Source organism: Pseudophryne corroboree, chromosome 11 (genome assembly GCF_028390025.1).
Source record: "Pseudophryne corroboree isolate aPseCor3 chromosome 11, aPseCor3.hap2, whole genome shotgun sequence".
NCBI lineage: Eukaryota > Metazoa > Chordata > Amphibia > Anura > Myobatrachidae > Pseudophryne > Pseudophryne corroboree.
Window position 1 is genome coordinate 330832087 of NC_086454.1, and position 18460 is coordinate 330850546.

At 46.7% G+C, this 18460-nt stretch overlaps 1 protein-coding gene across 1 annotated transcript; it reads left to right on the forward strand.

Moving 5' to 3' along the window:
- Positions 1-6352: 6352 nt before the first annotated feature.
- Positions 6353-18071, forward strand: LOC134970240 (chymotrypsin A-like). Its single transcript, XM_063946237.1, has 7 exons — positions 6353-6488; positions 8139-8242; positions 9152-9231; positions 10912-10990; positions 11416-11596; positions 13880-14013; positions 17839-18071. Exons 1-7 carry the CDS (start codon positions 6437-6439, stop codon positions 17998-18000), a joined length of 792 nt encoding a protein of 263 aa, XP_063802307.1. The 5' UTR covers positions 6353-6436; the 3' UTR covers positions 18001-18071.
- The last annotated feature ends 389 nt before the right edge of the window (positions 18072-18460 follow it).

Sequence of the window (18460 nt, forward strand, 5' to 3'; positions counted from 1 at the left end):
CATTTCTCCACATGGTTTCACAAACTGACTTTCCCTCCAAATGCTAACATGGGCGCAGCCATGTTTTTTCCAGTCACATGCTATCACTTCACCTATCTGCTGCGCTGCTGGACTCTGCATAATTGTTCAGCCAATGCCTGCCTCCCTGCAGGTATAAATATCCTGTTCCTGGACCAGGAAGGTGTCAGTGCTTTGGTTGTCAAACCCAGTGTTACCAGTCTCTCCTCATTGTGGTTGTTTTGCTAAAGCTCCAGGTATTTCCAGCTCCTGTCTTCAACTCCACTAGAGACCCGCACAAGTTACCACCTTGCAGTGCAGCCTGACTCTGCAGTGTCCTATCATTGCACCCTGCGACTGGCAGTTTCCTAACACCGGCTTCCAGCGTCTAGCTTCCAGCGGTGTCCTGTCTCCTGTTACCATCGGTGCTCCGCCATCAACTTCCAGATACCATCGGTGCTCCGCCATCGATTTCCAGATACCATCGGTGTTCCGCCATTGACCTCCAATAACCACCAATCCCCAGCATCACCAGTGTCGCTCCTCTGCTCTCCTGCTACATTGGTGCACCTGCGTTTCCACACAGTTCTTCACCTGGTCCGGTTCCACCCGGCATACCCGGCAGTTCACTGGTGCTCACCCAGAGCCAGTGATCCAACAGTACTCCCAGCTTCCAGTGTAACATCAGCTGGTCCGTTCCTATCCTCATTCCATTACTCAGCGGATGGGTGCTGGTTAAGAACTTACCATCTCCTGGTCACTTAAGACTGTATTGTTATATTACCGCACCCAGAGGCATCCTAACCACTGCTGCATTTCTAGGAACTGTGTACTGCTTCTATTCATTTATTATACCTGAATACTGCAACTGCCAATGTACCACCTGAACTGTGCTTAAATAAAACTCATTAACTTTCCCTCTGTGGTCATGGTCACGCCTTCGGGCATTGGTACTGCAAGCTCATCTGCATATCAAAGAATCCCATATTGCCTCCCAGGTTCACGTACACCTCAGCCCCTACAACTGAGTCTTCCCCTGGTCAGCACCAGCCCTCACACGGTATAACTTTGCCAGGGAAACGCTTCCACAAGTGACCCTGTTCTTTTTTGGAAGGCTGCCAAAGCTTCCCTGTGGGGTGAGATTATCTTCCACTCCACTGCCCACAAACGTAAACTAACCCAAGAGTATCTCACTGCACAGGACGACCTTACATCAGCTTTTCAGCTATATAAAACTGACCCTTCCCCTGGTACTAGATGCTCCTATCAGGAGGCAAAAACCAAATTTGAAGGTTTATTTATGAAAATGGAATCCTCCTATTCCCTTTTTTAAAAACTGTAAATTCCATAAATTTGCTAATAAGTCCAGCAAATTAATGTCTAACTTGCTTAGAGGACAACGTCCCCCATCTACTATCTACCCTCTGAAACAAAGTGTTGGCTCTCTCTACATCTAATCTTCAAATAGTTGAAGTTTTAACGGACTTCTACAAATCCCTCTATTCTGCCCCACAATCTGATACACAAAAAGCCCACGTTTTTTGGGCTGGTCTTCCTCTCCGTCAACTTTCCCAGAAAGATGGCCACTCTCTCTAAGCACCGATCTCCTTGCAAGAAGTTATCGCAGGTATTTCAAATCTAAAACTAAGTAAAGCCCCTGGCCTGGATGGCTTTACGCCAGAATTTTATAAACTGCTGTCTTCCAAAATTGCCCCAACCTTAGTCTTGGTCTATATCTCGATTTTGTCAACAAGGAAACTACCACAATATTTCAATGCTGCCGCGATACGGGCCCTCCCTAAGGCTGGCAGAGATTTGTCAGATCCAAGCTCCTTTTGGCCGATATCGCTCTTAAACATCGATTATAAAATACTAACGAAAATACTGGCAGATCGTTTTAAACCCCTGCTACCCTCATTGACACACAAAGATCAAACAGGCTTTGTTATGGGGAGAAACCCAGTGACTAATATCAGGAAGGTACTGGCGGCGATTTGTAGCTCCCAGTCAAGGGCGTAGCTGCCATAGGTGCAGGCAGTGCAGCTGCTATGGGGCCCAAAGCTGAGAGGGGCCACATTCCCTGTCACAGTTACATGTGTTATATACAAGGGCGTAGCTACCATAGGTGCAGGGAGTGCAGCTGCTATGAGGCCCAGAGCTGAGAGGGGCCACATTCCCTGTCAAAGTTACATGTGTTATATGCATTTTTCACCATTGGGTGGTATGTAACTTTTTCCTTGGGGCCTGCAATATATATAAGTATGCCCCTGGACCTGCTCATTGTAGTGTGGTATAAAATGAACCGTAGGGCATTTTAATGTTATATAATATGAACTGGGGCACTGTAATGAGGCACAATATGAATGGGGAGCACTATATATCATAATGTGAATTGGGGGTACTGTGCGGCATAATGTGTACTGGGGGTACTGTGCGGCATAATGTGTACTGGAGTACTGTGTGGTATAATGTGTACTGGCAGCTCTGAAATGTGACATAGGGTGAACTTAAGCACTACTGCGATTCATAAAAGAAACTAGGGCACTACTATGGGGCATAACATTAAATAAGGCTCTGCTATGGTTCAGAGAATGAACTAGGGCGCTATTATAGACAGTGTTGGACTGGGGCATGTAGGAATGCAGTGGTAGGGGCCTATATTTAGGGGTGTGTCCAGCCTGCTGAGGGGGTGTGGCCTGCCACCTCATTGGTTTGACTAACCATTAGAGAGTGCAGTGTCTGGGCCCCTTCATAAATATATACAGTAAATGCAGCTGCTGCATGCATGATAATGTACCAGATTAATAACAGATTAATAACAGCAATGTACTGTAGAAAATACACCATAGTCCAGTATAAGGTAACATATGTATAATGTATAATTCAAGTGCACAGTCTGAATCCTGATCCTTAGAGCAGGAGGTGGTCCCCCAGGCAGTGGGGCCCACCGGTGGTTTCCCCTGTACCCCTGTGGGCCAGTCCAAGCCTGATTATAGGGCATAAAATGAACAACTGCTGCAGAGAAGTGTCTCTCTAGAAGCATTGGGACGGGGGCCCCTTTAAAATGTTGCTATGGGGCCAACAAAGTTCTGGCTACGCCCCCGCTCCCAGTGCACTATGTCGAACATACCTAGAGCGATCCTTTCCTTAGATGCAGAAAAGGCCTTCGACAGGGTGCACTGGGATCATCTTTTCAACTCTCTACGCCAGTTTATTTTCCCAGACAATTTTATCTTTTATTTAAAAACTTTCTACACTGGTTCTGCCTCTAGAATCATATGCAAAGGCTTGCTATCTAATCCTTTTCCTATATTATGAGGAACGAGACAAGGATGTCCCCTATCCCCACTTTTATTTGCTCTAGCCCTTGAGTCCCTGGTCATTACTCTACGGCAATCCCCCTTATATCAGGGAATTGGTGTGGAAGAAGAAGATATTCGCATTTCCCTGTTCACTGATGACATGCTCCTGTTTTTATCACACCCTGATCACTTAATTCCTATTGCTCTGAATATCATAACCCACTTCAGTACCTTTTCAGGTTATAAAATTAACATTAATAAATCTGAGCTGCTTCTAATAACGGGCCTATACCTATCCTGCCTTTGGAAAATAATTAAAGTATCATTAAGACGGGAAGCTCCCAAATTAAATATTTGGGTATCCAAATCCCAAACAAGACAGAAAACTTATATAAATTTAACTACAACCCGGCCATTTCGCAATTGACAAAGACTCTAGAAAAATGATGTGATCTTCTTTTATCGCTACTGGGCAGAATAGAAGTTGTCAAAACAGTAATGTTTCCGAAATTAACATACTGTACTTGATGCAAATGTTACCTCTCAAAGTGACGACTCGAGACATTAAACTTATCTCCCAATTAAGCCTGAAATTTATATGGAATTCCAAAAAGCCTCGGATAGCTCTCCGGAAATTGAAAATGGCTAAGCACTATGGAGGCCTCGGTGTCCTTCATTTAGCATTGTACTCCAAGGCGATCCTTTTTAGATATGCCCTTGATTGGTTGCTGGAACAAAACATTTACTCTAATGTTGCAATAGAAGGCACACGCTTAGCCCCCTTCTCCCCTGGTGCCTTGCTACATGCTCCTAAACATGCTATACCTAACCATGTATATAACAACGTGTTCTTCAAGGACACATATGAGGCTTGGAGATCGATAAATGTTAAATTAGCACTGAATCCAATAAGGTCTGACTGGCTACCTATTTGGGTTAATCCAATGTTTACTCCGGGTACGGAGAATCCAACCTTTACCCCGATGTATCAAAAGTGTTTGAAAGCTACTTCCCAGGTATTTGACCCGGGTGGTAAAATCATGCCCTTTGAGGTGCTGCGAAACACCTTCAATTTACCAACTAGCTGCTACTTTCCATATTTACAGTTGGTACATTATATTTCATCTCTTCCGACCCAACCTCCTCTTGTTACTCTACCCGACCCCTTTTGTAGCATTGTGGCCAGATACAAACAGAATAAATATAAACCTAAATTTATTTACTCAATACTTATACATCAGGCAAATGCTCCTATATAGCAATCAACAACGGAAGTCTAGCAGAATGATACCTTATTTAAATACTTTCCAAAAATTTTACGTATTCTCAGAACTTTGGTTCTTCTAGAGATCCATATTTAAGTACTTTATAGGGCCTATGTTTCTCAAAGCCAAAGGAGTCACTTTGTGTCTAAGGAATCTGGTTGTTGTCCCAAATGTGGTTCCTCATCAGCGACCCTTTTCCATAATTTTTGGTCATGTGGACATCTAAAAATGTTTTGTTATAAACTCCTTGGTTTCATTAACTCCTCTTTCTCGTTGAATGTTCCACTCAATCCTGTTGCATTACTTTTTGCCAATTTCGATGTATGGGCCTTACCGACACCTCAGACCCATCTAATACCTATTCTAACGATCCTGGTAACAGTAGCAAAAAAGGTGATTCTCAGTTCATGGATTGATAGACATTCCCATTCATTACGGGAAGTCTGTTCCCTCATGATAAGATATACAGTATGTACTTTGATAGATATGATGCAGCTACTGACTCACGCTGTGGGACAGGTTATTTCTTTCGTACATGGAAGACTTATCTAGCTACTAAACTGGTACCACTGCAATCCCAAATTTATGATATCTTTGAGATGAGTCACTCAACTCCTTAAAATGTTTGCCTTTATTATGATGTATGATGATTGTAAACTACATTTTAAACCAATATGATACTGACATATTCTATAGCCATGCAAATTCTGAATAGAGGATAACCTGCAGGCAGTACTGATAGCCTAATGATTCTATGTTGCATTAACTTGGTGGATACTACCCTTTGGGGGACATTTACTAAGCAGTGATAAGAGCGGAGAAGTGAGCCAGTGGAGAAGTGGCCCCATCAACCAATCAGCAGCTCTGTATTATTATATAGTATGCAAATTATAGATGTTACTTTAGTGTTGATTGGTTGCCATGGGCACTTCTCCACTGGCTCACTTCTCCGCTCTTATCACTGCTTACCCCCCCCCCCTTTTCTTTCTTTCTTTCTTTCTTTCTTTCTTTCTTTCTTTCTTTCTTTCTTTCTTTCTTTCTTTCTTTCTTTCTTTCTCGTTTTTCCTCTCTATTCTACCTCACCCTCCCTTTTCTCCTTTTGTTGCCCCCTCTCTCCAGTTATTTTTTTATTATTATTATTATTATTATTATTATACCCATGGTGGCTATGTGATATATTTATTATATTTATCGTCCTTCTAATTGTTGACACTTTTTGCCTTTCTCATTCTGTAAAGTGTGTATGACCGTGACTACGGTTTAGTTTCTTTATTGACTCTCAAATTGTATTGGTGCTAATGTAAAAATCAAATAAAGAGATAAAAAAAAAAAAGCATATTTATTAATTATCAGGTATTAGACCCAATAATTAAAATTTCTTGTAGCTGCTGTTTCCCCTGAAAACATCTGTATCCCGCAAATAATAATTGGAATAATTGATCAATAGGCCCCTAAATGTATTAATAAATACTGAATTCTGAAATAAAGAATACGCATAGGGCAGGGAAAGATCTAGTGACATTATACAGACTTGCAGCTGTGTTGTTCTATGGTGCGGTCATATTGAAAAACAGCAGAACTGGAAACTGGAACATGTGCTGACACCTGTCGCGCTCTCACACCTTTTCTATGACCTTAATTAATACGTTCCACAAATTAATAGTTCAACTCTACTAAGTGTTCTCTTGATACTGATCCATTACTCTATTAAACAGCCAAACTCCTGTACTTGACCAAGGTTCCTTGATAACCAAATGCTATTTTCCCCTGAGTGATTCCCGCAGCTCAGATAACTCCTGATGTTTCTATTGGAACGGAGTGTATATAAAAGACTTCTCTACATGTCAGAAGGTCTGAAAAAGCTGACACACAATGTCTTTCCTCTGTCTGCTGTCGTTCATTGCACTTGTAGGTGCTACTTATGGTGAGTGAGGAATTTTGTGATTTCTGTTGTCTTTTTTTTTAATTTATCCTATACATTTATTATTTATTCTATACATTTATGATAAAAATAAATTATACAGGCAGGTTATATTTACCTGCCTGTACGTATAACATTTGTATTCTATTTTATATGAATTTAACATCATACTGTCCTACGGTATATTGTTTAACTAGTATTATATCATTTTGTATCAGTATATTTTACAGTGCTTTACAATCACGGTACATACCATTATAACAATACAATAAGATACGATGAAAGAAGATAGAGTGTTCTGTAGAATGTGCATTCTAAAGCAAGTATGGGAATACATAAATGCGGTGGCGGCATCTATCTGACGGTGGTAGGGGGCCTGCCGCTACTAATGCCTACCCGGAGAGGGGAGAGGAGGAGAGGAGACAGACAGTCCATCAGCCGGGTCTCGAAACCTGCACAGTGGATCTGGCAGGTGCTGGGACTGGCGCATGTGCACCAGCGGCATCTGTACTTGCTTCTATGGACTGCATCGGTTGCAGCCCATAGGAGCTGGCTAGGGCTGATGAGGCAGGGAGTGGCTTTCTACAGGAAGCTAGCTCTCTGCCTATTGCAGCCCGGTCTGGCAGTCCCAGAGCAGTCACGGACTGCAACTGGCTTCACTGACACTGAGCTGGGTGCCAGATCTTACTTGCGGTGCTGCAGTCCTGCAACCCATAGGTACAATGCTCCACTGCATAAATGGCAAATGATCTAGGTTCGCATGTTGGGCAAGGTATATCCAAGAGGCTTTCTAAGGATCAATAATACTACAAGAAGATCCAGTTAATTGGGGAGATAAATTGAGCATATAAAATGAAAGTTAGGAGAATTGTCTGGTACTTTATCTCTCTCCACTTTACCTTTCTCCAAGGTTTGATATACCTCCGATACTATCTGATATATGGGGCTTGATTCATGTTTGTAAGTAAAGCCAATAAAAGCAAGTAACTTTATATCTGGAACAAACCACGTTGCCGTGCAAGGGGAACAAAGACATTTACATAGTGTTTCTGTGCAGGGTAAATACTGACTTCTTTTGCATGTAGCCCACAAATGTTAGACAGCTTTATTTTTATACTGCAATTTAGTTTGAACACACCCCACCCAAATCTTACTCTCTCCGCACATGGTACATCTGCCCCACCTGCAGTGCAACATGGTTTTGCCCAGTTGCTTGCTTTTTTGCTTTACTTACAAACATGAATCAGGGCCATAGTAAACGGAGAAGCAGATAATGATGTCACAAGAGCCAGAGCGAGCAGAAGTGATGCGTAAGTGATATGTACTGTATGTAAAACTGAGGTGGTGTAACATGTGGGTGTACTGGTGCCTACAGGAACATGGATGGTTGTGTTGGATATACTTGCGACACCTCATTTACCTTCATGCCACAAATGGCCCAGGTTTATGTAATCCATACATCAAAAATATGTGGGCCTGTGAGCAGTCCCAGGTACCAGGGGTGGAGGTGGAAAAATAATGAAACCGATGGCAACCTGACAGTCATGAAAATCTACAACTGGGGCCTAACCGGCTTTTCCACATATCCCGGCCCGTTGTAAGTGTGTCAACTTTTCTTAATTTTTCCCCCATATCTTATGCATTTCCTTTTAGGGTGCGGAAAGCCGTCTATCCAGCCTGTCCTCACAGGATATTCCAGAATTGTAAACGGTGAGGAAGCCATTCCAGGATCTTGGCCATGGCAGGTTTCTCTGCAGGTACGACCGTAATTCACCAGCTGTGCTATTATTTTATTCACATTTCCGGCAAGAACTGGCACCCTTGTGATCTACAGCTGTTAGATAACATGCAACGTGCAGTACTCCATCTGCAGTGGAACTACATATCCCAGCATGCCCTGACAACAAAACTGTGGCAGAGCACGCGTGGAGATGTATAGTTCCACAGCAGCTGGAGTGAGTCTTGTCCAGGAGCGGATTGATCAGGTTCCAGTTGTAGGTCAAGAAATGTTACACAGCTCTGTGGGTCCTTAGGTTATCACCGGGGGGGGGGGGGACACAGGGCTCCAACGTTCCACTGTTATAGAGCCTGATTCAGACCTGATCGTAGCTGTGGTAAATTTAGCATATCTACGATCAGTCACACAGACATGCGGGGGGACGCCCAGCACAGGGCTAGTCCGCCCCGCATGTCAGGCCCGACCCCCCTACCCCTACACAAGTACAAAAGCATTGCACAGCGGCGATGCTTTTGTTCTGGAAGAGAAGCTCCCAGCCAGCGCAGCTCCTGCGCACTGGTAGGAAGCTACTTGTCGCTGCCCGGGTCGCAGTGGCTGCGTGTGACATCACGCAGCGGCCACAGCCCGGCCCCCCAATGGTGTAGGCACACCTGCGTTGCCTGGACCGTGCCCCCATGCACCAAACACCGCCGGCCCGCCCCCTCCTGCCCAGCGACCGCCTCTGCCTGTCAGTCAGCCAGAGGCGATCGCAGGGCTAAGACAGCCGGCGCGTGCACAGTTCAGACCTGATCGGGATCAGGTCTGAATTAGCCCCATAATTCTTACAAAGTAGTATAAATGTCACAGTAGAAGCCTCCTCCAAAAATATTGCCATGCAGTCAGGGTTATGGCAGGAAATGATACGTAAACAACTTTCTCTTTATTGTAGGACAACACTGGTTTCCACTTCTGCGGAGGATCCCTCATCAGCAACGAATGGGTTGTAACCGCTGCACACTGTGGAGTCAGGTAGGTTTTCGCCAATTATATTGCAATAGTGATAATCTTTCATTAAGGAACAGCAGCATATTATAGTCTCCTAGCCAAGGAAACAGTTCTAACTGCAAACTGGCCCCATAGATATGTGTTTGGCCTCAAGTAGATTCCCTTGTACAAAAGGATGTGGTGAAAATAGAATTGGCTCATTGTTGATTGTACATGTATATCCGCAGACTGATACAGTGGGGTAAATGGCTTGGAGGGAGATAAAGTAGAGAGAGAGAGATAAAGGGGTAGCTTTATGAAACGGCCATGGCCCTCATTCCGAGTTGTTCGCTCGCTAGCTGCTTTTAGCAGCTTTGCACACGCTAAGCCGCCGCCTACTGGGAGTGAACCTTAGCTTTGCAGATTAGCGAACGAAAGATTCGCAAAATAGCGAATAGAATAGCGATCAGAAATTTCTTTGCAGTTTCCGAGTAGCTCGAGACTTACTCTGCCACTGCGATCAGTTCAGTCCTTTTCGTTCCTGGTTTGACGTCACAAACACACCCAGCGTACGCCCAGCCACTCCCCCGTTTCTCCAGCCACTCCCGCGTTTTTCCCAGAAACGGCAGCGTTTTTTCACACACTCCCATAAAACGGACAGTTTCCGCCCAGAAACATCCACTTCCTGTCAATCACACTACGATCACCAGAACGAAGAAATTTCTTCGTTAAGCCGTGAGTAAAATACCAAACTTCTTAGCAAATTTACTTGGCGCAGGCGCGGTGCGAACATTGCGCATGCACAGTTTGCGGAAAATCGCTGCGATGCGAAGAAAAATAACGAGCGAACAACTCGGAATGAGGGCCCATATGCGCTGATACCGCTTGCACCCCATGTATAGTGCGGCAGTGCACCCCTTTCATTATCGACTATCGGCTGGTGTAAATGCTGCCTGATGAAGAGGACTAGGAGTAAATCCAAGCTAGGGGGTGGGTGCACTGCAAGGTGCCTTCTACTCCGCATATGGGAAGCTCTATGCATTGTTATCCATGTCGAAGCTAGTAATCATTTGTGTTCAACATTGGGAAGTTACCGTATTCTGTCGCTTGATACTGTGGCTGGAAGACGGCAAGGGGGGTCATTCCGACCCTTTCGCACGCTGCTGTTTCTCGCAGTGGTGCGAATGGGTCAGTTCTGCGCATGCGCAGCAGCCGCAATGCGCAGGCGTGTCTTTGCCCAGCGACACCCGTCGCTGGGCAACGACAAGAAGAACGAAGAAAGCGATCGCTGCCATGTTCGGAAGAAGATTGACAGGAGGAAGGCATTCCGGGGCGTCAACTGACCGTTTTCTGGGAGTGGTGCGGCATACGCAGGCGTGTCCAGGCATTTGCAGGGCGGGTGTCTGACGTCAATTCAGGGACCGGACAGGATGAAGACATCGCAATGGGTAAGTAACTCCAGAGCTACTCTGAAACTGCACAAAATGTTTTTGCATAGCCCGGCTGCACAAGCGTTCGCAGCCTTGCTATGCAAAAAAACCCTCCCCATAGGCGGCGTCTAGTTGATCGCACGGGCAGCAAAAAGTTGCAGTGTGCGATCAACTCGGAATGACCCCCAATGTCCGGACTGGAACAGTCTAAGTACTGATGCTGCACAGTTTGTGTACTGTGATACACTCGGTCCAGTGTACAATACTAGCTACAATTCTACATCTTATTTTGCAGGACTTCACACAAGGTAGTTTTGGGTGAATTCGATCAGCGTTCTTCTGCAGAGAATGTTCAAGTTAAAACAATTGCCAAGGTACAGTTTGAGCTCTTATCAAACAAATATATATCAGACATTTTTCGGTGGGATGTAATGGAGTTCGAGATCACCGGAGGTGCGGGATGCCAACTTATACCGGACATTTTTTTAAAGGGGCATGGTTTTGCCTTGTAAGGATTGCCCCTTTAAAAGAAATCCATTACTCCATTCCATCCCGCCATTTGCATCTAAGTGCATTTGTCATCTTTACTGATTTTCATCCTGTTCTGATCCACTGAAAACTTTTTGCCTATCTGCAAAGTAACTTTATTAGATTGGTACTAGTACAATCATCTGACATTTCAAAGCTAGATTATACACGTGGGTGTTATGTGCGTAATACAGTCTTTACTTGCATAATAGGGAAACAAATATCTTATAAAACAATAAATGTGAGCTATGATCTGAATTTTGTTTTCAAGGTCTTCAAGCACCCAAATTATAGCGCATTCACCATTAAGAATGACATTACTCTGCTCAAACTCTCCTCTCCTGTTGCTGCACAACCACAAGTGGCTCCTGTTTGCGTGGCAGAGACCTCTGACAACTTTAGAGGTGGCCTGAAATGTGTGACCACTGGATGGGGACTGATAAATTCTTCTGGTATGAATTGATTAACATATTCAGTGCTTTCCTTTAAGAAATTTAAAGGGATTTTCTGCAGAACAAAAAATGTGTTTTAAAACTTGCTCCTCTAATAGGTCCTACACACTTAGTGACATAAACAGGCGATATGAACAGTAAGTGAACGATATATCGTTCATGTCATTTAGTGTACAGGCACCAACGATGAATGATGCGCGTCCCCACAGTCGTTCATCGTCGGTTTTCCCTCGTTTAGCATAGCAAGCCAATTTGAACGATGGTCGTTAATCATTGAAAATGAACATCGTCCAAATCGGAAACATCGACAAGTGTGTAGGGCCCATTAGAGACAGGTACCCAACTAGGCAAATAGGCTTTTACCAGAATCCAGGAGGGTACCGAGGGGCCTAGAACACCCTAAACTGTCATGCAGCTCAGCCTACAAAATACAGACAAAATAACCTGCGTCCTCAGACTGCAGCTAAGGTCCACACTTAGGGGCACCACCCCCTTTACACAATGCAAACAATATATAAGAAGAGTGGTCCAAAAAGCACTGTCTCTTGATAGGTAGGGTATGGTTCTCTGTCTAGCTCTGGTGATCACTCCTGATTGATATCCACCATTTTTCAGAAGCAAGAGGAGGAACAAGACAAAGTATTAAATCAAGGCCAAATTTCTATTGGTAATGTAGGTTATATCCAGCGACTCACCTCAAAGAAGTGAGGTATCTACACATAAAGGTTTCTTTGCAATGTGGACACTTCTAGGTGTCTAAATCAAGGATATGGGTCCACCCACAAGATAACCCCTCAAAGTAGACACTCACCCGGGACCAGGTGTAAATGTTCCTCAAAAGGTATTTTTGCGGTGGCTTCCTATTCTTAGTGGACTCCTCTCATAAGAATTCAAGGCAATTCGTATTCCTCAGAAGAATGCAATTTTTATTCCAAAAACACAGTCTTTAAAAGGTTCACGGTTAATCCAAAAATAAAAACATTTATTTTCATTATATACACAACAATTCAGTTAGCCCATGTGCATCAGAGTTCCATCTGGTGGAGGGGAACTCTCTGATGCACATGAACTAACCAAATACCATCTTGGTTATTACACCATACACTCCTCTCAGTCCGGGTAAGAAAGAGAAAGGGTAATATTCTTTCCTTGTGATCTTTGGAGAGTTTTTCAGTACATTTTAGCTGTTGTTCGTGTATATTTTGAAAATAAATGTTTTCATTTTTGGATTAACCGTGAACCTTTTAAAGACTGTGTTTTTGGAATAAAAATTGCATTCTTCTGAGGAATACGAATTGCCTTGAATTCTTATGGGAGGAGTTTACTAAGAATAGAAAGCCACCGCAAAGATACCTTTTGAGGAACATTTACACCTGGTCCCGGGTGAGTGTCTACTTTGAGGGGTCATCGTGTGGGTGGACCCATATCCTTGGTTTAAACACTGAAAAGTGTCCCCATTGCAAAGAAACCTTTATGTGTACATACCTCACTTCTTTGAGGTGAGTGACTGGATATAACCTACATTACCAATAGAAATTTGGCCTTGATTTAATACTTTGTCTTGTTCCTCCTCTTGCTTCTGAGAAATGGTGGATATCACTCAGGAGTGATCACCAGAGCTAGAGAAAGAGAACCATACCCTACCTATCAAGAGACAGCGCTTTTTGGACCACTCTGCTTGTATATTGTTTATGATGCTCAGCCTGCCCATTGGGTTAAAATATCTAGGTACGGTTCCTGCTGATTGAAAACACACATATTAAATAATAAACTTAATAAACAATACATTGCAATATATTGAAACTACTGTAGCTCCTCTTAACTTTTACAGCATCCACTATAGTGGTCTCTGGTCTCCAGACAAAGATCACATTTGTGGTCTCCAGACAAATATCACATTTATGGTCTCCAGACAAAGATAACACTAGTGGATCCAAGGAAAATATCATGTTGAGCTTTATCTCCAGAAGAAGATCACATTAGGGGTTCCATGGCAAAGATCACGTTAATGGTCTCCAATTAAGGATCACATTACTGGGCCTCAGACAAAGATCACATTAGTGGATCCATGGCATATATCATATTGATCATTATCTCCAGATGAAGATCACATTAGTGACTCTAGGCCAAAGACCAGGTTAGTGGTGTCCAAATAAGGATCACATTACTGCACCCCAGACAAAGATCGTGCTGACAAAGAACACGTTACTAGACCCAAGCAGAAGGAATTACACATGCCACTGAAATTAATGTAAAACAATGCATTTCTCTTTCTTTTCTCAGCCAGCCAAACCCCACCCAGGTTGCAGCAGGTAGCTCTCCCTCTCCTCACTAACGCCGAATGCAAGAATTACTGGGGCAACAAGATCCATGATGTCATGATCTGCGCTGGAGCTGATGGAGCTTCCTCCTGCATGGTAAGATATGCCCGTATCAGCACAAGCCAAAATGAGACTATTACACGTGTCCTGGGATTAGCAGCAAGGACACTCACTTTATGCTAACACAAGTGCTAGACGTAAAGAGCTGTGCTCTAAAGCTGCTGCAGAACTCCATGACCGGGCATGCTCTGCCTACCAGAGGTGCAACGTGTGTCCCATTATTTGCACAGGGACAAGAACTGATCTCTTGGTCCTCAAAGCTTTTGGGGAATGAAAGTGATTTTGAGGAGAGGAAAAGACTGTGTAGTCCATAGGGGTGTGCCTTCACACACCTTAGGCAGCCCCAACTCCTGCTAATCATAACAAAGTGCCAAGACAGGCAAACACCAATCCCAGCAGTGCACCTGGGGGCGAGGCCGTGCAGCAGTGATGTCGGTGGTGCGCCAATCCTAAACCACTACGGTGTCAGCTGGCTTCAAAGAGGAGCAGACACTGACGGAGCAGCTGTGGTTCCCAGAGTTCCTGCTGTCCAGGTGAATAGTCTAATCCACGGGGAAGGGGGGGGGGGGGGGGGTCTATGACCCCACAAAATAAAATCTCTTCCCATCATTGGTCGTCAATTTTCCAGGAAACTAGGCACATCTGCACAAATGTGTGCACAGGATGGCATAAAACAGAGCGTGCACTTAGCACTTTTGCAGCTGGTGCAATAGCCATAATGAACTGTGTATATATATATATATACTAGGTGCTTCATCGCGCCCTACGGGCGCTCTTCACACCGTCGCAAGGGGCTACGCCCCCTTAACCCTTGCATGCCTTTCTGGGGTTCAATATTTGTGTTATATGGAGTATCACCTGCATTCCTTTGTTAGTGGTTAAATATTGCACAATGAAAGGGTGTGCGATGGTGAAGGAGGCGCAGCCCCTTGCGACGGCGTGAACAGCACCTGCAGACCACAATGTACAGAATGTAGCGGGTGCGGGGGGTACTGCGGATGGTGTCTGTAGATGCTGCGGATGGAGGGAGGGCGGAAGTGGGGGTGGGGCCCGGATGGGGAAGGGTTGGGAGGTGCTGCGGGTGGGGGAGGGGCAGAGGAGTGGGGGATGCAGATGGGGGAGGGGTCCGGAGGCACTGCAGGTGGGGGAGGGGCAGGGGTGCCATGGGTGGGGGAGGGGCAGGTGTGGGGATGTTGCAGATGGGTGAAGGGTTCCGGAGGTGCTGTGGGATGGGAAGGGGCGGGAGTGCCACTGGTGGGGTAGGGGTCCGTAGGCGCCATGGGTAGGGGAGGGGCAGGTACGGGTGTTGCGGCAGATGGGGAAGGAGGTCCGGAGGTGCTGCAGGTGGTGGTGGGGCAGGTGCGGGGGTGCCATTGGTGGGGGAGGGGTGGGTGAGGGGGGGACCGCGGATGGAGGAGGGTGTCTGCAGATGCTGCGGGTGGAGGGGGGCAGGTGTGGGGGAGACATATAAGGGGGGTGAATGGTGGAGGGGGCCTGGAGATTGCTGGGGGTGGTGAAGGGGCGGAGGAGTGGGAGCCGCGGGTGGTGTAGGGGGTCTGGAGGCACAGCATGTGGGGGAGGGGTGGAGTGCCGCATGTGGTGGAGGGGAAGGTGCGGAGGTGTGGTGCATTGGGGAGAGGTCTGGAGGTGCTGCGGGTACTGTACCTGCCAAAAAGGTAGTTGGAGGGTATGCAGTAACAGGGCCAGGACAGGGGTGACAGGGTCAGAACAGGGTTGACTGGGCCAGGACAGGGGTGACAGGGTCAGAACAGGGGTGACAGGGTCAGAACAGGGGTGACAGGGTCAGAACAGGGGTGACGGGGCCAGGACATGGGCGACGGGGCCAGGACAGAAATGACAGGGACAGGATAGGGGTGACAGGGTCAGTGTAGGGGCGGCAGGACCAGGACAGGGGTGTCAGGGCCAGTATAGGGTTGACAGGGCAAGCACAGGGGTGACAGGGCCAGGATAGGGGTAGCAGGGCCAGCATAAGGGTGACAGGGCCAGGATAAGGGTGAAAGGGCCAGGATAAGGGTGAAAGGGCCAGGATAAGGGTGGCAGGTCAAGGCCAGGGGTTACAGGGACATGACAGAACACAGGGCACGGGAGAGATTGGTATTAGGGACAGAACAGTGGTGACAGACAGATGTGTCTTACCGGAGTCACTGCTGCTGGCTGCTGCTGTTCCACTCCAACCTGTTGGGATCTGCTGCTGGTGGAGACTTGGCATGGCTGACTCTCTTAGGCTGTATTCCTGCTTCCTCTGCCCGTCCGCATCACTCCCCCCCTCCTCAGTCACACACCGCAGACCTCGCGCAGCTGCCGGGCACTGTGGTAAGGTGAGACTGGAAGCGACTGGTTAGCCCCCAGGAGATGCTGCGGCTGGAGGGAGGAGGGGGTCATAGCATGCACGTGGCGCGGACCTCACGGCTGCTGGGCACTATGGTAAGGGGAGACTGGGAGTGACTGGTTAGCTCCCAGGAGACGCTGATGCTGGAGGGAGGAGGGGGTCAGAGCCTGCAAGCAGCGCGGACTTCTGCAGCGCTACCCGCCGGCTAAAGTGTGTGAAGGAGCTGGGCGCAACTCACTGCGGGTGGCAGCGCTGCAGCTAGCGGTGGGGTCGCAGGGGCTGGAGATAACAAAGGCAGTACGGAACCCACAAAACCCACAAAACTACAGCTAAGAAGCGTGGAGTGTGCCAGAAAGTGACGCTCCTCCCTGCCAGAGAGACCCTGCTGAGTATGCTGATGTGGGGGTCAAGTATGGCATACCCCCTCACACACCCCCATACCTCCCAAATGTCCCAATTTTCGCGGGACAGTCCCATTTTTTGGGGTCTGTCCCGCTGTCCCACCCGCGGGTCGCAGTGTCCTGCGGTGGGGGGGGGGGAGCAGTTGGAAAGCTCCTGTACTCGCTGTTCTGCTTAGCAGAGCAGCGGTGAATAGTGGAGACAGAGGGAGAGGGGGCATCAGGGGGTACGGATTAAGGGGGGGTTCCAGCAGCAGAGCCGGTTTAAGGGGGGGGGGGGGCAGGCGGTACGTACCGTTGGCCCCACAGTTTTAGGGGGCCCCCTGGCTGGAGTAGCTCTGTCCCAGCTCAGAAGCTCCCCCGTCCTGCCAGCAACAGCGGCAGCATTGTGCTACAGTCAGCACACGCTGCTGCGTATTGGCAGGTCTGTGGTGTTGCAGGGAGGCAGCAGTCTCCCTGCTTTCTTCTGCCTGTGCGGGTGTGTAGGGGGAGCGACCACCTCCTCTGGATTTACCTCTAGCTGAGGGGCCAAAATACCATTTAAAAAAAAAAAAAAAAAATCCCGGAATTTGCATAATGGGGCGTGGCCTCGCGTCCCGCGATTAGGCCACGCCCCCAACCCACAGCAGGCACAGCAATGAGATAGGGCTCCCCTGTCTCAAGTACCCTGTGCCCCCCGGACTCATAATCAGCCCCTGGGGCCATGCCAGCAGCTCACAGAGCGCTGGCCATGCCCCCTCGCTGACGAAAACGGGGGCCCTCCCGCGAAGCCACGCCCCCTTTTCGCAGAGTGCAGGTGTGTGTGTGTGTGTGTGTGTGTGTGTGTGAGTGTGAGTGTGTGAAAGCTGGGAGGTATGCACCCTGCCTGTGCCATGTCCATACTATCTGCTTCTGCAGCTGCTCCTAGTGTCCTATAGATTTGGCCAGATCTGTGACTCATTTGACTAACTCCGCCCACTGTTGTGACTCCGCCCAGCGTTAGCAAATGAATCATAAGATCACAGAATAGGGCTATTATATAGGAGATATATATATACTGTATATATATAATACACATCAGATGCAAGGGCTGAAATAATTATGCATCATACCTTTTATCCCCGTGTATTTCAGGGTGACTCTGGTGGACCTCTTGTGTGTGAAAAGGACGGAAGCTGGACATTGGTTGGCATAGTGTCCTGGGGAAGCTCCACTTGCTCTCCATCATCTCCTGGGGTGTACGCTCGCGTCACTGAGCTCAGAAGCTTCATCGACCAGACAATTGCTGCAAACTAAACAAGATAATACTGCCATGCTATCAATGTGTGCAATGTGTCAGTTTAAATAAACATCTCAACAGCAGACCACATTGCTATTCATTTTTACTATATGTTCTATATTCTTCTGAATATTTGAAAAGATATTTAGAAATACATTTAAACTAGCTGATGTGCACCAGGAAAAGGTTTGCTGGGCGGAATATTTTACCCCTTTTGCCCCCTTGGGAGTCAAAAAAATCCCTGCTCAGTGGGTAGCTGCAAATAACTCTCACAGTTTCCAGACCACCCAGCAGGTCACATGTTCCAGGTCACCCAGCAGGTGCACAGGGAGAGTTCACCAACTGTCACATATTCCAGAGCACAATGGTGATGCTTGTAAATGGCAGGTTTTGACGCATAATTGTGAATCCATTCAGTCACTGCCTGTGGTGGAGCGTTTTAGTTGTGCTAAGCATCTCGTGCCATATGACAAAAAA